Raw genomic sequence first — 26,935 nt, forward strand, 5'->3', positions numbered from 1 at the left:
GGCCCCCCCATGTGTTAAACAATCCTGGCTACGTATCTGCCGAGAAGTAGCCTACTCTGACACCAGACCTTGCCCTGTGGGTATAAAAGGAGGGTTTGGGAGGAGGTGAGAGGAACCTGGGATTAGCCAGTGGACAAATAGCTCAGTGGGGAGACAAACAAGTGAGCTGATGACGAGGGATAAAGGCTGCGTTCGCTCGGATGCGTGTTTAACTGCACCTTAAAATGGAGTTTCCTCACTGGATGGTCACATATTCAAGGCAGAGAAGTCCCCTTTGCAAATTATGCATCCCATAGTATTACATGATTTCGGTGCAGCAAAGAGGTTCCCGAATAGATCACTCCTCACGCCGACGTGTCAACGTGCACCAGTCTTAATCTAGCTGCCATAACCTTGGTGCAGATTTTCAGACAAAGCCTAGTTTAAATCTGATCAGCCAAAGCACAATTAAAAGAAAAGATTAAAAAATAAATCTGATCAGATTAACAGATGACACAGGGCCTTATTATAAATTTGCCGGTCCAGTAACAATGGTACCGGTAAGCTTGCCGGTACTGTTGTTACCGGACTGCCAAACTACGAGTTCTGCTCGCGGGTTCCTTTTCATCTGCCAGGTCTGACCTAGTGGGCGGACCGGCACCTGCGAGCAGACCATGTCGGATGCACCAGCACCATTCCTGAATGGTGCCGGTGCATTCGGCTTCCCCATTCCCATTGAGCCCTATGGTGCTCGAATAGGAATGGGGAGCATTTTTGACCCGTAATGACCCGGTAATTGCCCATTCCCGGGCACCGAAAAAAAATGATACCCGCGGCAGCCATGCCTGATTTACCGGCACGGCTACTGCCGGTCTCATAATGAGGCCCATTGTCTTCAATGTCATGAAGCTTTCTCCAAGTCTTCCTTTCTCACCCGGGTCATCTGGACCACCGTTCTGCTAATTATGGGTGCATAAAGACTGTTTTCAGCTAGTGAGTGTTCACTAGAGAAATAACTGATAAAGCGACCCCTTTCTCCTGAAATGCTTCCGCATTACACATCCCTCTTGCTTTTGAGCACATTTTGGGGGGCTCGTAGTCAGGAGCCACACCAGATGCCCAGCTAGCAATCGTTTTCTAATTTGAGTTTCACTTTATCCACCCACCGATACCTAGTGCACATTCAATAGCACCCCATGAACATCTTGCATATATTTAAATAGATGTACCCGAACCTATTGCATTCAAACCTTTTGTAATCGCACCTTTAACCGGACACCGCAGTGCAGTCCGTAAGTGGCAAGTGCAAGGTTAGTCAGATAGGGTATATCTGATAAGTGCATCAGAAGAATTGGGACAGTATGGGTACAGATACAGATCCCAGTGCAAGGGGTGGCCCAAAGGCAGTGCAGGAGGGAGGGAGGGTGAGCAGATACCTGGACGTGAACACAGAGGGTGGCAGGGTGCACAGTGCCAAGAGAGAAAAATACATCAGCAGGGGAGAAGAGGGGCAAAGGCAAAGGCAGAAGCAAAGAGAAAGGTCTTAAGGTGCTTCTGAAAACCGGAGATGGTTCTCCTCAAGTTTCACGGTGGCAGAGAGGCTATCCCTAGGGAGGCCCCAGACGAAGACAGAGATCTGCCCCAGCTCGTTTCTTTGAAAAACAACGGACCCTGAGGGAGTTGGAGGTAGAGGAGCGAAGGCCTCGAGAGGGGCGGTATTTATAGAGGGATAGTTGAAGGTAATTTGTACCCACGCCCCAGAAAGCCTTATGAACAATGCAGAGGGTTTTAAATGTAATCCTTGCATCCACTGGGAGCCAATGAAGGGATTTCAGAGCTGGAGAGATACGATCCCAGGGCTTGAGGCAAAGGACAAGTCTCGCAGTCCTGTTCTGGATTAGTTGTAAAGGGCGGAGAGTGGAAGCAGGTAGATTCAGAAAGAGGCTGTTACAGTAGTCCAACCTAGAGAGAACCAGAGCTTGGGAGACAGTGAGTTTCAGAGGGAAGGAGAGGAAAAGCAAAGTAGTACCTCTAAGGAGGTGCAGTTGGAAGTTTGACTTTTTAGAGACATCAGAGATGTGTGCGGAGAAGGAAAGTGTGGAGTCAAAGATGACCCAGAGAGTCTTAGCCTGGCAGATAGGGGTAGGTGGAGGGCCAAGGGAGGCCGGGCAGAGAGTGAGGGGAAAGGATGGTGAAGGTGAACCAATGAAGAGGATCTCAGTCTTGGTGGCATTTAGAAAAGATATTTGGCGGCACACCAGTTTTGAATGGCGATTAGGCAATCAGAGATAAGGGAAGGAGAGGAGGTGTCTGAAGGAAACCTGAAATGAGTTGGGTGTCATCAGCATAGCACTGGAAGTTAGAGCAGAAAATGGAAATGCAGTAGGCGAGAGTTGCCAGGTATTGGTTGAAAAGCCAGAGCAAGAGGTTAGACCCCTGGGGAACACCACTGGTAGAGAGGGAGATAGAAGAACTAGCTTTACTTGTAGACACCCTACAATAGTTTTATTTGGGGATTTTTGTTCTCATGAATTGGAACAAAAACGAGTATGCTATGCAAAAAGGCAAAATAACTATTGTTCTGTAGTAACTCTAAGTTTACAGGCTCACCTCGCGTACCAAGCACCTGCCGACTCAACATGCCGCACTACAGTACAGCCATAGTGCTAACTCCGTCCAGCTCCCCATATTTAAATATGCAAGAACAAAATACAAGGAAGCTGTGTTAGGAATTTCCTGAATGTTTGCCGGGGTCTACAGGTTATTAAACTATAAAGATGTAGTTCATGATCCAGCCTCAAGGTGATACAAGGTCAAGCACTGAGGTAATAGATTGTTATCTATTACCTCAGTGCTTGACCTTGTATCACCTTGAGAATACCGCCTATGAAATAAAGGGATAGACCTTTTCCAGACTGGAGATCACTGTTCCAATTGTTCTCTTTAGCTTTTTTACCAGCGTGAGGACTGTGTGACAATGTGTAACTCATACCCCAGTGAGGACTAATAGCCACTTCCAAGGGCCCATGTTTTAGGAAGAACATGCTCAGTATCTAACCACATGACAGGTGACTCAGGAAAAAATCCAACTTCTTCCAAATCCTTGTTGAGGGAAAATCTTCCCCAACATGTGTTGCTCTTAATTAGAATTTAGGCTAGAGCAGCCTTAGATGTCCTTATTTCTCTCTATTCAAGGTCTCTCGCTTTACCCTGACGTGCAGATTATCTCTTTCTCTGAAATATCAAGTCCACAAATCCACTTGACACAAAATGTTTGCTTTTGGCGCAACACTGAATGTTTTAACAGAAAGGTGCTTTGAATCCCTCGTATGGGCACCCATGCAAGTCAATGGAGTCTTCTCGGGATGGCTAAGAGGGAGACTGTGAGCTTCACACCCAATGAAAGAGACCTGAAATGTCTGATTTTCACATCTCCTTCCCTTGGGGACTGCACTCTAGACAGGGCACACTTCTAATCTTGTCCTGCTCTTCCAACCATCTTCCACCCACTCGCTTTGGCTTAAGCTGGCAGGTTGCTTTGGCGTGAGGCAATGAGATTCAGGGACCAACACCAGCCAGACCACGGGGCCAGAGTCTACTGCCAGATCTCATAAGCTGTCTTCTATGAGAAAAGGCTGGTGCCTCACTTGTGGGCAGCTACACACCACATTCTCTCAGCAGGCCTGAACCACTGGTAGCTTAAGTGTGGGCCCAGGAGGAAGTCATCATTAGTTCACATTTAATCCTTGCATGATCTACGCAGCAAGGCAGAGGCTGGCCCTATCACATGTACTTGACTGACTTTGAACTGGCTCTCTTTGGTATCATGTCCACATGTCGAGAGGAGTCAGCCCACTTTGAAGCTATTGAAAGTTGACCTTCCTAAATGTGACAAAGACCCAAGGCTGTCCCACTTAAAGATTAGAGTTAAGACAAGGGCTTCAGTTAGATCCGAGTGTTGAGCAGCAGCCCCGGGCGAGCTGCAGCCAGCATCAGGTAGACGGTACCAACACAATGCAGGTGAGAGGCAACTGGTGCAAGGGGGTGGGGAGAGTGGAAAAGCAGACAACTAGGGAGGTGCAGAAGTCATCTCGTATCCAGGTGCTTCTTAGAGGTCTTTGGGATTTCCCAATAAATGCTTTTGTTTTGAACACCTTCTAAGATGTGTCGCTCTTCGTTACAGCAACTGAACGCCATAATCGCAGCCTCCATGTCCATCAAGTCGTCGGTTAAGCTGCGGCAGATTCTGGAGGTAAGAAATGCCAGAGCAGTGCTTCAGAGGGTAAGTAGCACTCATAGCTATGGGAATGCCCTCTGCTCTTTGTGCACTCACTGTGCTCAGGCAGGGCCCACTGCCACCATCTCTAATTGCTCACCCTATACTGCTGCTGTCCCATCAATGCTCTCGCTCCCTCTCATCTGCGGTTTCTCTAATGTCAGCCACGGAAGGGATTGCCTTGATTTATCTAAACTATTTACCATGGTTGTCCTCTTGGCAGTACCATGTGGTGCTACCTTTGGCCTTCTCTGGTTTGTCTCACTGTGCTAATGTTTGGCCTCTCCCCATCCCATGCCTTCCCTATTTCCTCCCACTCTGTTCCTGCATTCCTCTCCCCAACTGCCTCTTCCTTTTCTCACTGGGAACTCACTGTCTGCCTGTTTAGGCTGGCCTCTTCTCCAAGAATTCCTGCATCATTTACAAGACACTACCGACCCATTTTCCCACTTACTTGCCAACAAACTTGCCTCCGGAGGTGAACGTAGCACTCGAAGTCTGGGCCCCGCCAGATTTCAAGCCCAGAACTAAAAGGACCAGGAAGCAATCCTTCTCCAACAACGCACTGGCAATAAGGACCAGCATTCCACCTGATATCAGACTGGTCCTCTGGCTCCCGTAATTCAGAAACGGGCTGAGGAACCATCTCTTCAAACACAACTTCCAGATCACCTGCGGAACCTCCCTGGCCCAGACATGCTCACCCTTTCCCTCCTCAACTGCATTTCCGCCAACTAGCCTTCTGTACCTGCTCGACCACATCCTAAATGTGTCTTCAATGTTCTGGCCTTCTGGTTTATCCATGTTATTTCATTGTATTACTGTACCCCGCCCCCTTGTTGCACGGTGCTCTGTTGCTTCCCAGCTAAGTTTCTGCTATAAAAAAAAAACAATATCTACATGTTTGCAGACTTTGCTACAGCCTCCTTGACATGTCGTCTGCATGTTGATAAAGCTGCATTAAAAAACAGATGCTCCCCTCCACCACTCGTCAAACTGAAATAAACAGATAGCATAATTGGGCTACGCTCCCAAGCCCCCGCGCGCCCCTGTTCCAGTGCGCCACTTTTGCCATGCGCCCCTAACCTGTGCACGGCCATTCTTTCCCACCCTGCAGCAGGAATAATGAGTGTGCACTGTCTTCCCGCAGATCGTTTTGGCCTTCGGTAATTACATGAACAGCTCCAAGCGAGGAGCAGCCTATGGATTCCGCCTGCAGAGCCTTGACGTGGTAAGTGATGGTAAAGTGTTAGTCGGTGGTGTGAATGAAAAGCGTGGATGGGTTACCAGAGAGCGCTGACACAGTCCTTTTATCAAGCGCTTAAAACCTTGCTGGCTAGTCCAGCTACAGGTATCCTGACAGGTTTTCTGGCTATCCCTCATTAATATTCGTGAGAAAGAATTTAAATACATTGAGAATCATTGTATGCAAATTTAACTTATGACTATTAATGAGGGATATCCTGAAAACCCGTCAGGAGTCTGGCCTTCGAGGTCTGGAGTTGGACAACCCTTATTAGCTTGAACTCTTTCGGGCAGCCTATAGGCAAAAGTAATGTGTCACGCTAGTGGCCCAGATTCTCAAAACCTTTTAGGGCAAAATCTAACTTTCAACAAAAAAAGGAGCAGCCCAACTCACAATGGGCATCTGAATGAGCACAGTTCAGGTGCCTTTTTTCACCTCTTTGAGCACATCAGAGGGCGTTTCTGCACATTTAAAATGGAATCCCGAATTCACAAACGGGATGCACTTTTAAATGTGCAGCAATGCGTTTGACAGCCTTGCACCTATCTTAACCAGAGTAACGCTGTAACTGAACGATACCAGCAAAGATAAATAAAGGTACTTCAAGACGACTCCCACAGTTTTGTTCTCATCAATTAAGCGTCAAGATAGAACACAGTATTGCTAACTTCTCTTCTTAAAAAGCATTACTATTAACAATCTGACAGCTGCCTCTCAAGTGTGGTGCGACAAATCGATGCTCGCATTCACAGTCAGTCACCGTCCATCACCCAGTGGACCATTGGCTGCAAGTCCAACAGAAAAGTTCACATGCTGCAAGATGCCTGGCTGTTCCTCCATGTGAACGGGGCCTCTGAGGGCAGCACTGAGCCTCGAGAGTGCCAAGAGTCTGTGACCAGTGAGATGGTGGCGCTGTTACAGAATAGAGCATCCAAGGCTCAATACACCCCTTACTGCAATGATGGCCCTCACACCCCTAAACAGAGCTGCTGCCAAGCAGAAAGGAAGTGGAGAAAACATCCAATTTCTTACAGCAGAAATGCTTACAACCAGCAGCTTACATTCACCTAAGTGTTCCTGGAAATCCTTTTAGTCTATCCACAAGCTTCTTGAGAATGTTCTGCCTGGCTGCTCAGATGCCCTTTGTCAAAATCTCTCCTCCTTCTCCCAGGGGAAAATACATTAAAAGAGGGCACTGACCCATCTGATAAATCCCTTGTCCTTTCAGCTGCGTGGCCCAGTGCTCTGGGAATGCACCCTGCCTTGTGCTCTCCTTTTATGCTTCCACCCGAGAAGGTCCTCACTAGGATGGAGACCTTGAAAGCAACTAAATCCACCTTGTCTCGGGAAGATAGCTCAGGGGAAACGTGCTCGCCTTGGAAGCAAGATGACACAGAGCAACTCAGGTTCGATCCCTGGGTCTGCGCTTAGAAATCTCTGGGTATTAAGTGTGTTATAAATGACCTATCATTGATCTTCTGACTCGGGGTCCGCTATGCTGTGCATAGCCCGTTCCGCCCTATACGATGCATAGCTTAACAATTCCTCATTGAAAGGTTTTGTCCCCACACGCCATTACAAAGGTGGTGATAAATACGCTGATAAAACAAATCGCTCGACCATACCATATTGCCTAACTTCCGGCTCATTACCAAGCTGCCCCAGTTATCTAAGATTCTTGGGAGCAAAGTCAGAAAACAATTCCATGCCTCAACCGCCTAACCCTATTCAGTCTGATTTCAGACTTTGGCACAGACCTCGGGGTCTGGAATAAAGTTTTGGTGGCTGCTGACATGGGAACGGCTTTTCTGCTCGTGTATCTTCACAGCTCCATGGCCTTCACCGTGGTGAACTTCCACATCTTGGTCGCGGGTGCAGTCCCACTAGCATTCAGGTATTTGTCCTAATTTATGCAAAACTAGAACCCTTCTGTCTCCTTTGGCCGGTTCTACTCCATTAGGAAGTACGAGTGCGGAGCCGCACAGAGCCCTCCTTTGTGGCCATGCTGGTTATTATTTAGATCTTCCCTTTTCTTCATCGCGTCCTATATTTTGGTGTAGAGTGCCATTCATATCCTGATATCATTCAGATGTACCTTAGTGTGGATGGCAGTCCAGGCCAATTGAAGCTGTTAGAGCTGCTGCATTGTTGCTGTGAGGGAATCAATAAGCGACAATCGGCACAAACGTAATGCCGGGAAGACCAGGTGGGTCTTCTTCATGGCGGCAGTGAGCATTAGAATGTCCCCGGGAAGGCCTCTTCCTACGTGGTCATAATGGAGAAGGTAAAAACCTACGTGTCTGGTATCTACGACAGTAAAGGTCATGTTTTTTCATCTTCGTATAGTCAAACGCATGCTCCACTGCAACCCCAAGCGCAAAGTGTGAGTACCATGTCCAACTTACTTGATCAAGACATCGCAACTCAGCCGGATTGCTGCCATGAGAATCGTGAGATCTCATTTTGGAACTCAGAAGATCCCTATTAAAAAGAGATTGAGTTAAAAAATCCAACAATACCCATTACTATCTCACCAGCACAATTAAGCAATACTCCTCTTCCGCTCCTTTGTGCGCTGCCTAGGTTGAATTACTTATCGTTCACCTAGTCATATGTTATATATAATTGGTGGGAGAGGTTTCTGAGCCCACAAGCCCTCCTTCTGGAATAGTTAACACATGGATCTTGTCGGTTTGAAAATCATAGTGCCTTGTGCAAATCTCTTTAAAAAATGTACATAAGCTACTGCTCCCATGTGGTCTCCTCTATGGGGCTGCTCACTGTGGTCCTGTAAGTAGTTTTCTGGTGCCTGGACACAGTTCCATATAGCCTGCCTTTCAAAAGTTACCCGGACATTCGTGAAGGTTTTAATGTACAACTTGACATGTGCCTGCAGTGATCTTGGTTTGGGCAGACACCCCCTTCCTTCTATTAGGCCCACAGAGGGTGGTTAAGGCACTATGTTGACAGCATGAGTGTGTACGAACTGCTGTCTTCCCTACTTTTTGGTTTTTTTTCTCCTCAGCTCCTGGAGACGAAGTCGACGGACCGCAAGCAAACGCTGCTGCATTATATCGTGGGGGTGATTGAAGAGAAGTATGCAGATCTCAAGGCATTCCACACAGAGCTGCACTTCCTGGAGAAAGCCAGCGCAGGTAGGAAGTGGCAAAGAGCAATCCCAGCCACAAGAAGCAATCCATGTTTACCAGACTGCTTGCAATGGGATATGTTCCACTCCCTTCTGTAACCTAGGAAGTGGTACATACAGATGGAGTACCATCCACACCTCTCTTGGTCCTGAGAGCTATCATCTGTGGTGGCGTGTTTAGGTTACTGTAACTCTAGTATGTCAGAAAGTAGAACACACGGATAGCGTCTACTGAACCAGGGGCAAATCCATGGAAGGTGTACGCAAGACAATATTGCACATTATACTTAAGCTTCACAATGGCAACTGGCATGATCTTCATCCAGCACTGGTCAGATTCATGTCCATTTGAGGTTCAAATGAGCTTAGGTGGCTCTTACATCAGTGTATTACCAAAGCTAAGGCATGAGATTGGACTTTGTATGTTAATGGCTACTGTTCACCGTCATTTCAGGCATTGCCCTGAAACCTGTGTGTTGGCATCATTATTTCTTTAAGACACTCTGACTTCCTTCATTCATGAAAAATCTTGTATTTTAGATATAGATTTGTGTTCAGCTAGTGTGACTAAGTCCCCTACCTGACCTTACTGGAGGATGGTGCGTTTCCCAAGCAGGCAGATGCCAACACATTCACATGATGCTGTGCCCGGGGGCAGCATGCCAAGGCTCCACTGGATATCCCCACCATGCCACCAACCGAAGGCAGAGGCTCTCCACATGGGAAGAAGAAGGAACACGTCCCTCTAAGGGAGTTCCATGTTAGGAGAAGGTATAACCATCCGAATCTGTCCTTGTGAAGGAGGAAAACATTGCACAACACACTATGTACATGAGGCAGCTCAGGTCCTCGTTCCCTCCAAATCAATTTCCAAGATGACAAACTGCCTCCGCAAAAGAATGAGAGGTCAGGGCAAGGCATATCCCCATGCAGGGAAGACGCCCATGTACAGAAGCTGGACAACCCACAGCCCAAATCACTAATGACACACACAAGGTTCCCTATAATGATAGAAATCCCCTGGAAGGTGAGGGGGCAAAGGTGTAAATAGGCCAGCTAGGGAGTGGTGTGGGTGTTGGGCTAAGGAGGCAGTAGCTAATTCCAAGACACATAGAGAGGTGAGCAGATGGAGCTGGAGAGAGGGAACTGGAGGAGGCTGGGGAGAGGAGGGTCTAGTAGGCTGAGGGTGTGAATGAGAGAGAAGGTTACAGGAGAGAAGAGCCGTTTTGGGCTGCAGAGAGAGAGAGAGAGAGTGAGAGAGACCCAGGAGGCTAGGGAGAGCAAGAACCCCAAAAGGTTAGGGGATAGAGACCCAAAAGGTTAGGGAATAGAGAGACCTAGGGAGCTCGGAAGGCATACAGGAAATCCAGCAAAGTAGAGAGAGAGACTGACCCAGGAAGCTGTGGGAGAGAGAGGGAGACCCAGAGAACCAGATAACCAGATAACCAGAGAACCAGAAGACTGGGGAGAAAGGAACCAGTGTATTTGGAAGAGGGAGATTGGAAATTTAGCTTCAGGGACTGAGGTTTGAAAGGAGGGGATGGTGAGAAAAGATACAGAGGAGGTGGTGAGAGGAACCAAGGAGGAGAGGGTGAAGACACCAGCTATTAATATGTAGGTCCCTGAAGAGATAGAGCGAGAGGGAACAAGAGGAGGTCCCCCAGATTGAAGCTCATGGTCAGACATCAAAGAGGAGAAGAAGGTAGGGCTGGCAGGCTGTGGAACCATGAACTTGGATGAGGGATGTGGAGGGAGGCCGCAAGGAGACCCTGTAAAGATGTTGGGGTAGCCTCCTGCTTTTCTGGGGCTCCAGGTCTTGATGTAAGTGACCTCCAAACTGACACCAACTACAGGACCAACACTCAGGCTCCAGCACAGATTTGAGAGCCAGCAGGATGAGGCCTCCTGGCAGTTTCCTAGCTACACGAGCACTGAGTAGGCAACGAATGCCAGAGACTTTGCTTATGGACTAAAATGACTAGGGCAATTGTGAGATACATTTTTTGGGACATTCCTGATTTGATAGATGACATTCAGCAAATACCCCCAAATTTGGTTTTAAGTTAAGTTGCCAAAAATAGCCTAGACCCAACCATAACAAAGAATTTTGCTTTAAAACTTTCCAGAGAGACCCTTACGTATTCTTTGGTGCATAACCATACTGACAACAATTGGGGTATTTTGTGTACACATTCTTGAGCCTGGGTGAATTGCTTTTGTTTCTCCTTAAAAACAACCTAATGAAGAGGTGTTATGAAACATAGGTCATGTCTGGCCTATGTTTCATCTTTGTATCCTTAGTGACATATCATTTTCGAAGCGGGATCAATGGGCCTAGCCATAGTAGGCCCCCTGCATCACATTCCATCCGAATTAGATTCAGAGTTTCACCCCCGATGGTTCAGGTCGATGAAAGGAGGGAGCTCTTGATAAGAAACCCTTCTATCACTGACCCCGAACCTGAGAACCAGTGACCAACCCTGTTGGGGGGTCTTCTATACTGACCAACTATCTGAAGATGACAAACCAGTCTTGTGAGTCAAGCTAAGAAATGACCCAACAAACCCCAGGACCGACTGCCCTTTACCTACCTACCGGACTCCTGATGTTTGGCTGTCCAACAAACGCTCTGTGCAAAGTTACACCTTTTAAATGATTTCCACCTACAACTATTGGACACCTTACTCACAAATAACGTAAATATACAATTTCCATCTGGTTGCTGCTGCATGATCTATGGTCAGCCCTCAAAGCTAGATTACTTGTTCCATGGACCCCAGAAAACACACAGGGAACATAGTAGGAATGCTGCAACCCCTCCAAACTAATCAAGGGGTTCATATCACCCGCTCCTTCAGTGGAAATGTGTGGTTCACAGAAAACTCTAGTGAACCTAGTGAACTTGGAACATCAGAGAAGACCCTGCAGCCTAACTCCAGGTGGTTCATCAAGACTGATGTGCAGGCTTTGCGGAGGGCATCCATGGGCAATGCCGGGGAACACTGATGTTCATCACCATCCGTAAGAGGAGACAAGATTCTGCTGCAAGTGTCAACCCAGAAGCTGGTAGAAAGATTCTGATCCAGTAGAGACCATACGACATTGAAGTCCTGCCTGCTAAGGATGTTAGGAGGTACTGAAGGGCGGTGACTCTTTGAAGAGCAGTGAACTGAAGAACCCCAAACAGTGGAGGAACTATATTAGGGGAACAATAAAATCAGACACCTTTGGGGAAAGTCTTTAATTCGGACATGTAAACCCACCCCCTTAAGAGAGTATCTCGGAATTTGGCCAGGAGATCAACCGACATGTCGGAAGTTCCAAGGAAAGTATCATCAGTGAATACGTCCGACGATAACATCTTGGAACTCCAGAACTGAGACAACCTTCTGGGAAAAGCCACAGGAAAGACAGCCAAGGCCTAGCGAAGGATCCTTGTGAATAAGGCGGAGACCCTTTTAAAAACGTTTGTACCAAAGGCACACCTTGAGTTGGCTGCATTAAAGAGGCAATGGCAGAGAACACCAAAAGAAGTGGAGAGAAGTATTGTTGGCATAGGGGACTGTGGGAAATTGGGAGTAGCCAGTAGACTCTCCCGATAGTCCCCATCATGGGAAGTGGGACCAAGAGGAACCCAAAAAACAATGAAGGGGGAGCTCAAAGGAAAGGGGGAAATGAATGCCCTGTCTGAAGTTACTGGTGGATAGTGGGGTCATCTAGGAGTCCATATGCTGCCACAGGTCACGTGATGCCGGGCCCAGGGGTAACACGCCACCAACCGATGGCGGGGGATCATTGCATGGGTCCAAGGCAGTATCCCATCAATTTAGAGGCTGCCCTACTTGGGGAAGGCTTAACCATCAGGTTGAGTTACTCTGCCCACAAACTCCCTAAGAATCATAACAGATTGCTGACATTTCAAACACATTGAAGAGTTGCAGTGCCTAATACAAAACAAGCAGGAAGTGGGCAGAAAAAGAACACTCTTGTAATGTAATGTAATGTACGAAATGAAACGTATAAAGCGCAAGTGCAGCCCGTAGGCGTCTAGGTGCTAACCATAAGCAGACATTCAAGGTGAAAAAAGCCTTGAAATACCAAAAAAAGGATCATTTAGAAAAGATACGTTTTAAGTGCCCTACGAAATGGCAGATAGCCCTCAATTACTCCCAAGGACAGGGGGAGTCAATTCCATAAAGTAGGGGCAAGCACTGAAAAAGAGTGACCTCTCAAGCAGGCTCGCTGATACCTTACTCGTACTCTGAGGAGCGCATGTGAAGATGACTGAAGGCCTCAAGGAGGATGTTAACGCTCCACCTTGTTTCTCAGGTAAATAGCTCCAGTACCGTAAAGGGCCTGGTTTTGTGAGTTATCACTGACAGTGAAACATTAGATAAATTTGGTCTACACAATCACAGAGCAGAGGTTAGGCGGAGTTAATTTTTTATGCATAATCTCCTCCACATGTGAGTCCCCTAGCGCATTTTGCTGGATTTATGGATGTTTGGCACCCGAGCCAGCATTTTTCATATCATGTTTGGGTATTTCTTTCCACTTTGCCTGCGCAGCGCCAGCGAAATGGAAATAAATGTCCAAAAAAGGAAGATAGGGCAGGGAGTGTGGGGCTATCTTAATGCATAGCTGCTGGCCTGCTACACGCCTGTCTTCTGCACCGAGTGACTCCCTGTTCTGACCCCAGCCAATCGTGTTGTCTGGTGGCAGGCCAGGAAGTCCTGGATCGGAGGGTGGTGTGTGGGTGGTCCTGCAGCAGGCAGCGTAGGCTGAGCTGCTTTTTTTTTTTTTTGTATTCGCCGATCGTCTGGTCAGCTATGGTGGGGCCTGTGGCATCCAGGGGTACCGGCTCTAAACGACGGTCGGGCTGAAGCCCCCGTTTGAGCCCGGGCCGGCCCAGGCCTTGCCATGCTCACCCACCTCTAGTTGCTGGTAGCCCACCGGTACTACTGGTGGCCTACCGGCAACCTCATAATGAGGGCCATAGTCTTGCAAAAAGCATCTGTGAGTCCCCACTTTTGGAGATCCGCTGGCTTGCTTCTGTCAAAAGCTGTCCTAATTGAACCAAGAAGGCCCTGTGCAACTAACTGTACAAGGACGCTCCTTCCCACATACTTTCCAAATCCAGTTCCAAGATGGCGGTCTGTCATTAAGATGCCTCAGTCCACAGAGGATTGAGGGGTCTGGTCAAAGGCGAATCCCCATGTATGTGAGCTACCCATGCACTGATGCTAGCCAATCCACAACCCAAAGCTCTAAACACACACCAGGCGCAAATAATAATAGAGCCCGCCCCGAGCCAGGGCCAACAGTGCAGATAAAGCAGCAAGAGAGATGGAGAGGGTGGGAGTTTAGAGAAGAGCCTATTCAGACACCTGGAGAGGCAAGTAGAAGCAGGTGGTGCAGGAGGCCAGAGTAAATATCCAGTGGACTGGGGAATTAGGAACCCAAGAGGTGTAAGAGGAGATTGGCAGTTGGAGGAGAGACCCAGGAATCTGGGGAAAGTGAGAGAGACCCAAAAGATTTGTGAGAGGGGGAAATACGCAGGAAGCAAGGGGAGAGAGGGACCCAATAGGTTGGAGAGAGAGAGAAAGAGAGAGAGAGAAAGAGAGAGAGAGAGAGAGAGAGAGAGAGAGGGGGAGAGAGAGAGAGAGAGAAGTGGGGGAGACCATCGAAAGGGATAGAAGGAGTCAGGAAGTTGGAAGAGAGATTGAAAAGCTAGCTCCAGGGAAGGATTAAGGAGGTGATGGTGAGAGAAGCTGAGGTGGAGGTGATGAGAGGATATAGTGAGGCGGGAGTGAAGAAGTCAGCCCTTTATACAGAGGTGCCTCGGGAGGGATTCCTAATGAGGGCCGTGGACAAGGAGGAGGCGATTAAAGAGAACAGTGATAGTGGAGAAGCGAAGTGGAGAATCACCAGGAGTGGGAGAGAGGAGAAAGTGGAGAAAAGGAAGATCAGAAGAGTAGAAGAGCATGAGGAGGAACAATAGACTGACATAAGACAAAAAGAGGAGTCTGGAATGGGTGAGGAATGATCCTGAGGTGAAGTGTTGAGTAGATCCAGGAAAAACGCAAAGACAGACCAAGTGAAAAAGAAAAAAGAAAAAAGATCTCTCGGGTACTAGCTTGTGGGGGTGGGTGGGTGACAAAAAGAGAGACTCTGAACTGGGAGGCTATTGGAACAGGTCCCGGGTGGGGGGAAGTAGTGAGAGGCCTAGAGATGACCATGTAAAGACCTTAAACTGGCTTCTTAGTTTTCTGGGGCTCTGGGCCTTAGTGTAAGGCCGACTCAAATGTGACACCAACTACACAACCAATCATCAGGCTCCAGTGCTGATTTAAACCCTGAGGTAGGGGTCTAGGGGTAGGGGTCTTTGCGGAGGGCATCCATGGGCACAGCCCGGGAACACTGATGTTCATCACCATCCGTAAGAGGAGACAAGATTCTGCTGCAAGTGTCAACCCAGAAGCTGGCAGAAAAATTCTGATCCAGTAGAGACCATCCAGTAGGAGGGATTGCCTGACGTATCCTAGCTGCACTAGAACCTCAGCAAGGAGGCTCTGACTATCAGAGACTTTGATTATGGCCTGAAGCAACAAGACTCATCTATAGAATTCTTTTGGGACATTCTTTGCTTTATTTGGGCTATTCGGCATGTTCCCCGGCGTTTGGCTTTGTTATGTTATGGTGTGAGGATGGATGATGCCCTGGCCTTGGTAAGAACTGAAAGACATTTTCTTTGTACCTTTCTAGATCTTTCTGAGAGACCTTTATGCATACTTTGGTGCACAAACATTCTGACCATGATTGAGTCCATTTGTACACATATTCTTGACCTTTGGGGGAATTCTTTAGTTTGTCCATGAAAAATACATTTGGGATGGATGGTTGGCATGGATCATCATTGCCAAAAAGGAGGCTGGAGGCATGTAGCAGGCTTATCTGAGCATTTGACCCTGTGCGCCCTACTAGTTCAGAGAAATGTACGCCTCCAAACCACTGTGCTGTTTGAGAAATCATGCTTTCTAAACCTAGAACGTCCTGTCATGTTAACCAACAAGGCTGTTATTTACTGTATGTCTAAAGCATTTACTGTAGCTGTGGGGGAAACGTATGACAAATCTAGCCCCGTTTCCAACTTCTTGCGGTTTTATACATTCCAATGGCAGTGGGTTCCCAATGACACCCTATCAAGACCCTAGCACTGATGAGATGTCACCTCACAGTGTGGCCAGACACTGAAATGACTGCTAAAGATCTTCACCCGGTGGCCATGTTTGTGGCTCATGGGGGTTTTCCTCACTATAAGCCTCATGTGTGTCCATGTCTCACGGTTGGTCCTGTTTCCCCCCTTCCCACCTGCAGTGTCCTTGGAGAGCGTGTTGTCCGCTGTGAAAGGCCTCCAGCACGGCATGGAGCTCACCCGCAAGGAGTTCATGAAGCAAGACGACAGCCTGGTGCTCAAGGAGTTTCTGAAGAACAACCAAGACCTGCTGGACAGGCTGGTGGCCGACAGCAAGACCGCCCAGGTGGGAATTCACGTGCATATCTCCACCACACGCCCTGTCTCTTCTTGCTCAGTAACTCCACACTTCCCAAACAAAAACCTGGACAATTTTGCAAAAAGTGCGAAAATACATAATTTTCAAATAATAAAGAATAAGGCCATCAAAGGTGAAGTCATAAAATATATAGGACAGGCCAGAGTAGCTAAGCCCAAAAAATGGCGGGTGTGCATACTTTTCCAGAGCCATTGGGCCTCATTACGGGTCTAGCGGTAACCGTGCTGGTAAAACCAGCAGGTTGCCGCCGGACCCGTAAAAAATTACCGGCGCCGGTAATTTTGTAATTCCCCATTCCCATTGAGTCCCATAGGATTCAATGGGAATGGGCAAAACGGAAGCACCGACACAGTCAATGACTTCCGTGAAACTCTGCAGGCGGGTGCCGTTCCGACCGCCAGGTCTGACCTACCGGCACACAGTCATACTGTGCCGGTGTATCCGGACCGGCACAGTCGTAATGAGGCCCATTGTGATGATTGCAACTATTTTAGGAGCATTTTGAATGGTTGAATTATTTTTCAGGGAGATTTAGGGTCTCTTCCCACGGGGTCCTGGAGTGCATTAGTGATGATAAATGCAGATGGGAACATGGGAACATGGGAAATGGGTTTACATCCATCACTTTTAAGCCCTCTTCCCCTTAAGCCCATCCTTCATTGTTTCCACCTTCTATTTATTACTCACTCCATGGTGGATTCCTCAGTTCCATATTGTCTTTCATCTCTTTTTATTTTTATTTTTTAACTGTTCATTTTGTACCTAGCAGCAATAAAAGGTGCTTCCGTTTACAGGGTGTCCACTCCACTGAAGACTTGACATGGAGCTGTAACCGGCCCTGTACTCTCCTCTTGTCGGAGAACTGCTCTGTGGAGGATCGAGCTTCAAGCCCTTTTCTTTCAAACAGGACATTTGAATGTTTTGTACAGGCATGTTTGGACAGAAGTACATCTTGTGAAATATAAGCTGAGAGCCCAAAATCGGGATGTCTAGTCACTCTACGCCAATGACGCTTCTTGTATCATAGCCAGTGCGTTCAGTGGGAGACAGAATCTGGTGGGGTGCTCTAGTTAGAGGGCTTTGCCTAAGTACGGGTGGGTGAGGTGGCCGGGGAGGACACCCCACCCACCCATAGTTTCTTTTGGTGCGCCTAGCCTCTTCTTTTGTTTTTTAAGGAGAGGGGCCAACCCCCAGCAGGAAGCCTTTAGCCCTTTCACTCAAGGTGCCGCATGGTTAAAGGGTTTCCTGCAGGTGTTGGCGCTTCTAATTAGAAAAAAGTGTAGAGGCATTTGTCAGGGAGAAAAAATAAATGGACAAGAGCCGTTGTGGCATGTATCCTCCCATCTCTGGCAAAGCCATCCTGCTTAATATTGGCTTAGAATAACTTTTTTGGTGTTCATAGGGTTCTTTGTATAGTAAAGAGAAGTATTTGGGCTTTACTAGCTACCTTATGCGCTATCTAAACTATATTTCATAGATAGTTTTCCATTCATTTCCATTAGTTTGTGTAGAATTCTATAGCCAGCCTTTCCTCCCATTTAAGTCCTAATAGAATTTCATGTTCCGATACAGTATTTTCAGTAGAGTTTAAACATCTCATATTGACACGTGCAAATATCGCTTCTCCTGAGAAAGTCTTAAAATAAGTCTTTAAGCATAGCTTATTCCATCCTGCCCTTGCTCTCGATAATTTTTCTAATCCTAAAATCAAATTTTTTCTAAGTCAGCAAAGTTTAAATGTCCTATTTCATTGCAAAATAGTTTTTGATTACTTTGATTGAGGGATTTTGCCATATCAATGAGTCTTTCTAGCTCTAACTTGATTGGCCAAAGTGCTTGTTTAATTTTTGTAAGCAGATTGATGGAGGTTGCCAGTATAGAGTTTTTGAAGTGCATGATAGATTTAGATAAGGGACTCAAGGATGGGAGAGGAACGGTTTACATAGCAATTCTTCCAAAAGGGGGGTGTTAGATTCTTCCAGTGGGGAAAACAATAGGATAACAGTTCCATGCTAAAGGCTTCATAATATGCCTTAAAGTTATGAAACCAGACTCCTCCATCAGACTTTAAGCATTGTCATTTCATAAGGAAGAATCTTTTTTTTTTTTGTTCGACCATCAAACTTAGTTGTATTTTCATTAATTACTTTATAGAACATGTCTCACGGTGGAATAGGAAATCACTAAGAGATAGAGTACCAGTGGAACAAGCATCATTTTAATGGTATCTAGTCGGTTCCACCAGGGTAGCTGTAATGGCAACCAGGCTTCTAGATTCCTGGTTACATTTTTAGTTATGGAGGTTTGAAGATCTTCTCAAGGGATTTTAAGGGAGCCAGAGAATTGTGTTCCACGGTCGTTAATCACTAATTGGTTCCAGCAAAGGCCTGACTCTTAGATGTCAGTATTATTTCAAGTGGCTATAGGGTGTAGGATTTCCGTGTTGTCTTTATTAAGGTTGTATTCATTCCTGGCACCTGTGAGAAGTTATTAAGATTATTTTCCTGACTGTGACATTAGGTTTGGAAATAAAAAGTATGTCGTCATTGGCAAAGGCTGCCAATTTAAATTCTACTTTCCCAGATTTAATACCTTTGATGTTATTTATCACCTGTAAAAGATTCTAATAGGGGTTTGAGAGCTTGAATAAACTAAATTGTTGATAGAGCACACACTTGGCATGTGCTACTAGTAAGCTTGAAGGGGGACGACAATCATTTGTTATAAAGAGAGGCTTTAGGGGAGGAGCAAAGCACTTTGATCATGTTGTTAACAGTGTCACTGAAGCTGTGCCACTTCAATACGGCAAAGAGACATAGGCATTTCAAATTATGGAAACCTTTTTGTCTGTGTCAAGAGTCATTGCCATCACTTTATAAAGGGAATTACTAATTATCTAGAAAATGTTGTAGAGGTTCCGTTGTTTGCTGAGCACATTCTGCCCTTAAGAATTCCTTACTGGTCTGGTTTAACTAGGTCTGGAAGTAGGTTTTCTAATCTAAAGAGAATTATTTTTGGGAAGATGTTACAATCTACAGTCATCAGACTGATAGATGTGTAATCATTTGAAAGAGTATGGTCTTTATCACTTTTGGGAATGTCAATTATTTTGGCCTCAGTGAATGAACCAGAACGATTCTTGATCTAATTTACAATCGTTATAATTAAGCATAGGGACTGTGTTTAAGTTTCGACATACGTTAGACTCAGAAGCAGAGGTATCTGATGAGTTAAGGTTATTTTAGAATTCTTTAAAAATCTCCAGTGTATCTGCACCATTAATCTTATTTTGAAGGAGCCATTCTTCAATGGTTATAATCTTTGATTTTTCTTTCCTCGTCTTGGAGTAGTTGGCTAATAACTGTCCTCCATGGTATTTTGCCTTGATGTTCCGCAATTTCTTTAGCAGATTCTTTCTATTGTGGATGACAAATTTGATAATTTCTCCACTTAAGTAGCAGTGAGGGTGTCCTAGTTCATCTCCAAGCTAGTATGACACAGAGGGTTATTTCAAAAATAATCTTGAATACAAGTTGAGATAGACTTGATAGCCCTTTCATCCTTTAGAGGTGACGTATTCAGTTTCCATTGTGCAGAACGAGGGAGAGTAGGGTCAGATGGATGAGAGCGTGATAGATGCATAGGCATAATCAAAAAGGATGATATATCCGATATCCGTGTGCACTGATGAATTTGAAACACTTTTATTGACAAGTAAGTAGTCAATTCTGGAACTAGATTCAGGGGTTTAGAGTAAAATGTAAATTCCGTTTTGGGGGTTGTAAAGTATACAAATATGAATTAACTTATGTTTGTTTATTAGTTTAATGAAGGCTTTGGGAGCATTTCTCCTTATGAATTTAACCACTGATTTCTGATCCAAACTGGGATAAATGGGCATATTCGTGGTGAAGTTGGTGTTTGTCGGAGGTTCAATTGTGTTGCTAACAGTATCCCAGAATTTAGAATCACCATGTTTCAGGCTTAGATATTTAATATGTTGTAAGTGGTGATATTAATGGATGCTGTGGTTATTAACTATCGTCTGTTGTTGTCAGAAGTCAATGATATAATAGAAGCAGTGGTCAGAATTTCAAGTTGTAGCCTACTAGCAAGCCTTATAAAGTCACTCACCACCTCAAGTCTACACATACGCACAGCACACAATTTCTTACTCATCAAGTGTCAATTATCACTGTCCAATGGCTAGTGGTGAGTGTACATTTTGAGCCTTGATAGTAGCATTTAAATATTTTGCTTATGAGAGTGATTACTCCATTCCTCTTCTCTGTAGGTTCAGAAACTAGACAATGCTCAAAGGTTTTCTTTTTAAGTTTAATGACCTCATCTTGAGATAAGAGAGTCTCCTGCAGAAGAATAATATCTCCTTATAGTTCTTTAACATGAGAAATAACTCTTGATTGGACTATTGATCCCCTTGATGTTCCACAAAATAGTTTTGAAATACACTCATAAATCTAATGATACATTGGGCCTCATTCCAAGTCCGGCGGTAACCGAGCCGGAAAAACTGGCAGGTTGCTGCCGGACTTGGAATGAATTACCGCCTCCATGATTGATGGAATCACCGGGGCATTACAACCCCGGTGACCCGGTAATTCCGGAGGCGGATTTCCGTAAATCCCCATTCCCATGTAGTCCCATAGGACTCCATGGGGATGGGGACAATGGAAAAATCAGTTCCGTCTGTGACGGAGCCAGTGTTTCCATTCCCGTCTGCAGGCGGGTGACGTTACTCCTGCCAGGTCAGACCTGGCGGGAGTGACACCTACCGCCTGCAGAACTCGTAATCTGCCGGTCCGAAACGACGGTGGTGGTGGGTTTCCCGCCACTGTTGTTTCCGGACCAGCAGACTATAAATGAGGCCCATTGTCTTCTTAAATGTACTTCCCCTAAAATACCCTCTGGTTGCATTTTTATATATTGCCTCCCTCTGTAGAGATGGATAGGGGTATCTGGTCATTTCACCCTCTTGTCCATAACAGGTAAATCAAAAATGGTACTGAATCACAAAGAGATAAGGTAAATGTATATCCTGAGAGAGCAAAAGAGAAGGCAGTCATACATCGTTAAACATTGACAATGTAAGATGAGGTTGGGCCACATGATCCAAAAAGACAGTCATGATGACCATAATAGCGGACAGCTGGGAATGGGTCATATCAACCTGACAGGATTGCTGCATAGCACACTAAATCCTATACAGGATATCCAGCATACAAGGAATTTGAAGGGTAGAACTGAATTACACAACTTTAAGGCATCACATTAATAATTGCTTTATAAAGTATCTCTACTTAGGATTACCTGGAAATCGACTAAAACATTTAAACAAGGCATGCCATTGAAATAAAGTACGGCAAATGGAATCAGTAATCCATTATGAGTGGATATGGCACTTTGCCATTCAAATCTAGTCATATTAAAAGTGCGACACATAGTAGAGTGCGTAGTTACAGTATCAAGCTGTAGTAGTGTCTGAGATAGGCCTATGCCCTTTGGTTATCGATTACTGGTCTTAACCCTTTTTTCCTCTTTAGGTAACATGGATGATCCCACCACCTCTAATGATTCCGGATTTATCATTTATGGGAATCATCCGCATTTTCCACAACTACAATATTCAACTCACCAGTATTCACTCATGCATAAACTAACCACATAACCCCAACATCTCCATCACTTAGGTCCTCGCGTACCCATCCATCCCTCTCATCTGCTCGCATTTACACTGGCTCCGTTTGGATTCTCACTTCATCAAGCATATGTCTACTAGCAGAGTTCTCAACTCAGGTCTCTCAACGCAACTTGACCAAGTTTGAAAGGTTTAGTTTCTATTTGAACATTTCCATTTCAAAAGGTGATAGTCTGAGGCTGTGAGTAGCCGGGGGTTTATTTTCACTTTGAACGTATTTCACCGTATCTGGAACCGGGGTCTACAGTGACGCTACAGCTAGACGCTTCTGCTCCGGTAACCAATTGCTGGCGCCATTGATTGACGTTACCGCCATCTGTGGACCCCGGTTCCAGATACGGTTCTTTGGACTAATTCCATCAGCAACAGTGGCCACTGGGCCACCGCCTTCACCTGACTTCCTGCATGGTCGAAGACTCTCAGAAGCCCTTACCGCCACACCGCTTGTCAGTTCACGATACCCCACGGACCAGTGTTTCATCCCTTCACCTCCATCCTGATGAAGGCCATCCCAGTCACCTACGTCCAGTCTTCGTACCCTGTGGCCGAAACGCTACAGTGTCGATCTATGACACAACTCCACCCCTTGCATATTTGTACACACCTGTTGTGTTTTTTTCCCTTTGACAATACCCATGGGCCAACTGAGGTCCTGGGTTGCATTCACTCTTGTGTTGTAAACCCTTGTTACCTGTGTATCCAAGAGATCTTGCACTCTTGAGGGTGGTACCTATAAGTACACCTACATATCAAAAGTACAACTGTCCGTCTGTCTGTTATTATGCTAACAATTGATATATTATATGTATCATCACCAACATTCAGAGATTAAACTAAAATTATCCTGAATCTCAAAAGTGTGGGTCTCCCATCCTGATTTTTTGTTTGAATATATGTTCACCCTCCTGGGCATATCAGGACCTAGCCAGGCGCCCTTTATTATTACCTCTCCCCACTGTCTGGACAGACTTCTTGGGTTCCATCCCATCACCCACTTGTGAGGCAAAAAACCTCAGGATCATCTTTGACTCCTCTCTCTCCTCCTCTCCACGCATCACGTACCTTGAAAAGAAGTCCAACTTTCAACTGCACCTCCTACCGGGTATTCTACCTTTCCTCACCTTTCCCCAGAAGCTCAATCTCTCAAGAGTTTTGGTCCTCTCTAGACTTGACTACAGTAACAACCTCTTCCTCAATCTGCCTCTTTCCTCCCTTTGCCCCTTTCAACTAATCCAGAATAGGACTGCAAGACTTATCCTTGGACTCAAGCACAGGGACCGCATCTCTTCAGCCCTAAAATCTTTCCACTGGCTACTAGTGGTTGCAAGGATCAATTTCAAGACCCTCTGCATCATCCACAAGGCTGTCAGGGGCCTGGGACCTCCCTACATCCAGCTTTCCCTCCCTAAATACCCCCTAGCCAGAGTCCTTCGGTCTTCTGAAGGCTAAGACTGGCCCATAGGGCAATAGGCGCATGGCCGAACCAAAAACACAAAATACTGGTGTTGGCCCTTTTGTTGGGTCAAAGTGGGACCCTTCTTCTGCCAATATGGGCCAGTTTGATGAGTTTATTCACTCTGCGCCTAGTCGTTTTGAAGAGTGCTGCTTAATAAATATTCTTTGAAATGCACAATTTGCATCACATTTTATAAAAGAAACTACCCATCGGTTACTATTTAAACAGTGTCACAAAAGGAATGAATAGCCATTTTCAACTGTGGGCCACTTTTTAATTGATGCCCGAGACAATTTTATGGCCCAGTCCAACCCTGGTCCTCTGGCTCCAGCTCTCTGCAGGTGAAACGTTTCTCCAAGCAGAGAGTGGGAGGTAGATCCCTTTCCTCGGCTGGCTCCTCCCTCTGGAACGGCCCAGCCCCCTCAGACTTGAACCGGATCTTCTTAAATTCCCAGAAACTTCTCAAGACTTTCCTTTTCTCCTCTTCCTTCCCTCTCCCCCTCCCGTGCTAACTTTCGCTCTGCCACTGCGACTGGAGCCGGGTCCCTTCAAAGTCATAGAGGTGCCAGACCACCCCCTACCAGTCCCCCCTGCATCCCTTGCCAGCACTTGCCCTTGGACTCCCTTTACAGGACTAGCCCAATCTAGTCCTCCCTGTCCACCGCATTCATCCTTCTTTCTCCGCTCTTCCCCGACACTTGCCACCTTGGCCGCCCAGCCCTTGCCCGCCCCAAACCTTGGGCGCACTCCATTCCTGCCCTTCTCCCTCTACCCCTTCCCCCTGCACTTACCACCTTATTCATGTACTTGCACGGTAGGATTGTCACAAGGCCAATATAACCGTTTTTGTTGCTCTTCTTTTGTTATTCCCATGTTCCCCACCCCACATCTTGTCTTGTGGCGCCTGAATACATAAAATAAAAATAAATACTCACTGTGCGATCCATAAATCGTATTTCTTGCTAATTAAACATAACACATTTGTGCAGTTGTTTTTTAATTATTAACAAAACAGGCGGTCCGCGAGCAAGACGGTGAAGGAGGTGGCGTGCAGCCATGAGCCACATTACAATGAGGGCCTCTACCAGCCGATAGAGCCCACATTCAATGCATGCCCATTGACTGGCTCAAATGAGCAGAGCCCTAATGTAAATACGCATGCATGCTTTCTTTTTGTTTGCCTGTTGCGGATTGGGGGAGGCATATGAAAAAAGAGCATTTTATGGGACCCGAGGCAGACAACCTATGGAGGGCTCACGCTTCTCTGGCTAATTTAAATGTGACCCCTCTTCTTTGGCAGGCAGGAATCTGAAAGCTTTGTCTAAACATTCACACCTGAAACAACGGTAATTACTCCATCAACCTTCCAATGAGCTTGCCTTCTGCTACACCCTCTTCTGGGAGATTGAGATGGCTTCCCCTACAGAGCCCAAGATCAAGGAAGTACAAGGGGAAGACTGAAAAGAAGTTGCACACAAGCATGGCCGCTTGAATTGAAGCAAAAACAAAGAGGTGATGGCTGGAAGGTTTAGAATGAATCTTAACCACTGGCATTGCTCTGGGCACCCTCCGGACCATCGTTCTTCGCCTGCCAAGCCATTACAGAAGGGGAAAGACCATATGCAAATCAGGCTTGGTCCCACGCCAAAAGGGGCAGTCCAGCCCGAACTGCTAGGTCACATCCCTTCTGCACGAGACCACAAGCATCCCCAAACATGTTTCGGCCTTGTTGGGCCTCATCAGTGAGGAGTAGCTTGGGTCTCTAGGCCCAGCAGGCACGGGACCTACGTCTGGGCATACCCGTCCCAATCGGGGTGACAAAGCAAAAACAAAGAGGTGATGGCTGGAAGGTTTAGAATGAATCTTAACCACTGGCATTGCTCTGGGCACCCTCCAGACCATCGTTCTTTGCCTGCCAAGCCATTACAGAAGGGGAAAGACCATATGCAAATCAGGCTTGGTCCCACCCCAAAAGGGGCAGTCCAACCCGAACTGCTAGGTCACATCCCTTCTGCACGAAACCACAAGCATCGCCAAACATGTTTCGGCCTTGTTGGGCCTCATCAGTGAGGAGTAGCTTGGGTCACTACGCCCAGCAGGCACGGGACCCACGTCTGGGCATACCCGTCCCAATCGGGGTGACAAAGCAAAAACAAAGAGGTGATGGCTGGAAGGTTTAGAATTAATCTTAACCACTGGCATTGCTCTGGGCACCCTCCAGACCATCGTCCTTTGCCTGCCAAGCCATTACAGAAGGGGAAAGACAATATGCAAATCAGGCTTGGTCCCACCCCAAAAGTGGCAGTCCAGCCCGAACTGCTAGGTCACATCCCTTCTGCACGAGACCACAAGCATCCCCAAACATGTTTCGGCCTCTTTGTTTTCGCCTGAATTGAAGGACATTGTTTATAACTTTAACATGTACATTCACAGTGGATTAATTGTCAGGTTTCCGCAGAGAATAGATTGCCCTCACCCAAACGTGTTCCTATAGCAGGTTATTTTCCAATGCCCCTTTTTATGTGAGATTTAAAGACACTATTTATTTTAGCTCTGGTGCATGTTCTTAGGATGCCAAGTAAAGGTGCATAACGTCCAGAGACTCATGGGTTTTCATCTGCTTTTCCCCACAGGAGGCCTACAACTCAACAGTGGAGTACTTTGGTGAAAATGGCAAAACCATGCCCCCATCAATGTTCTTTCCAATGTTTATTCGCTTTGTGAAAGCATACAAGGTAAGGATCGTGCGGAGCGTGCAAGAGTTAAAAATGATAGGTCGGGGCTTGGCACCCAAAAGATGAAGCCCATCTGAGCACGGTCTGGGACAAGCAACCGAGTCCACGAGACAGTGAGTCTATTGCTATCAGTAGGAAGCAGGAGGGAATGGAGGTGGCAGGAGATGAGACAAAGGGATAAGGAATTGAGAGGACAGGAGCTCAGCAAACTATAGCGTGGAAAGGTGATTGAGTGGTCACACGTATGAAGCGCCTCTGTGTACCTAAATTGGCTGAAAGAGCTGATCCTATTGCGAGTCTAGATATGGAAGTCAGCATAGGACCTTGCACCCTCCAATTATCCCGCACACAAGACAGGAGATGGGAATCTGAAAAGATGTTTCGGTTGCAGTGTGGAAGAATTGAACAAAGAATTGAGCAACTTTGTCAAGGTTTGGGCCTCAGCACCAAAAATCTGAAGTCCTTTGGGGTCTAACTCGAGACACTGGGCATAATTAAAAGATTTTCATTGTCATGTCGTAAATGGGCTGTCTAGTGAAAGGAGACACTTTAATGTGTACTCATACCTACCTCATTCGCAGCCACTAACACTATCGGGTTCAAGAATACCCCTTAACTTGATCAGGTCTTGTGGGTATTGACACCAGTTCTATGTGATTTTGTCGAGTATCTTTTTAATGGGTGATTTTACCGACAATATATGGAGGAAGACCCCGTGGGCCCCCTTATTCCCCAGCCTTTACTATTAACTTAAACCGACCCCCCACATATATTTTCAACAAAATCCGTTGGAAAGAAACTCGAC

The 26,935-nt window shown here is 46.4% G+C and overlaps 1 protein-coding gene across 3 annotated transcripts in view; it reads left to right on the forward strand.

The window, feature by feature from the left end:
• The window catches only part of FMNL1 (formin like 1), a 593,200-nt gene that overhangs the window by 535,774 nt on the left and 30,491 nt on the right, over window positions 1-26,935 (forward strand). For all 3 annotated transcript variants that reach the window (XM_069634229.1, XM_069634230.1, XM_069634228.1), the window contains exons 19-23: window positions 4,163-4,231; window positions 5,406-5,486; window positions 8,527-8,656; window positions 16,027-16,190; window positions 26,029-26,130. In XM_069634229.1, coding sequence (XP_069490330.1) covers window positions 4,163-4,231; window positions 5,406-5,486; window positions 8,527-8,656; window positions 16,027-16,190; window positions 26,029-26,130 — 546 coding nt within the window. The remainder of the gene's footprint in view (window positions 1-4,162; window positions 4,232-5,405; window positions 5,487-8,526; window positions 8,657-16,026; window positions 16,191-26,028; window positions 26,131-26,935) is intronic.

This window comes from Ambystoma mexicanum, chromosome 13 (assembly GCF_040938575.1).
Source record: "Ambystoma mexicanum isolate Mex_15411 chromosome 13, UKY_AmexF1_1, whole genome shotgun sequence".
NCBI classification, from domain to species: domain Eukaryota; kingdom Metazoa; phylum Chordata; class Amphibia; order Caudata; family Ambystomatidae; genus Ambystoma; species Ambystoma mexicanum.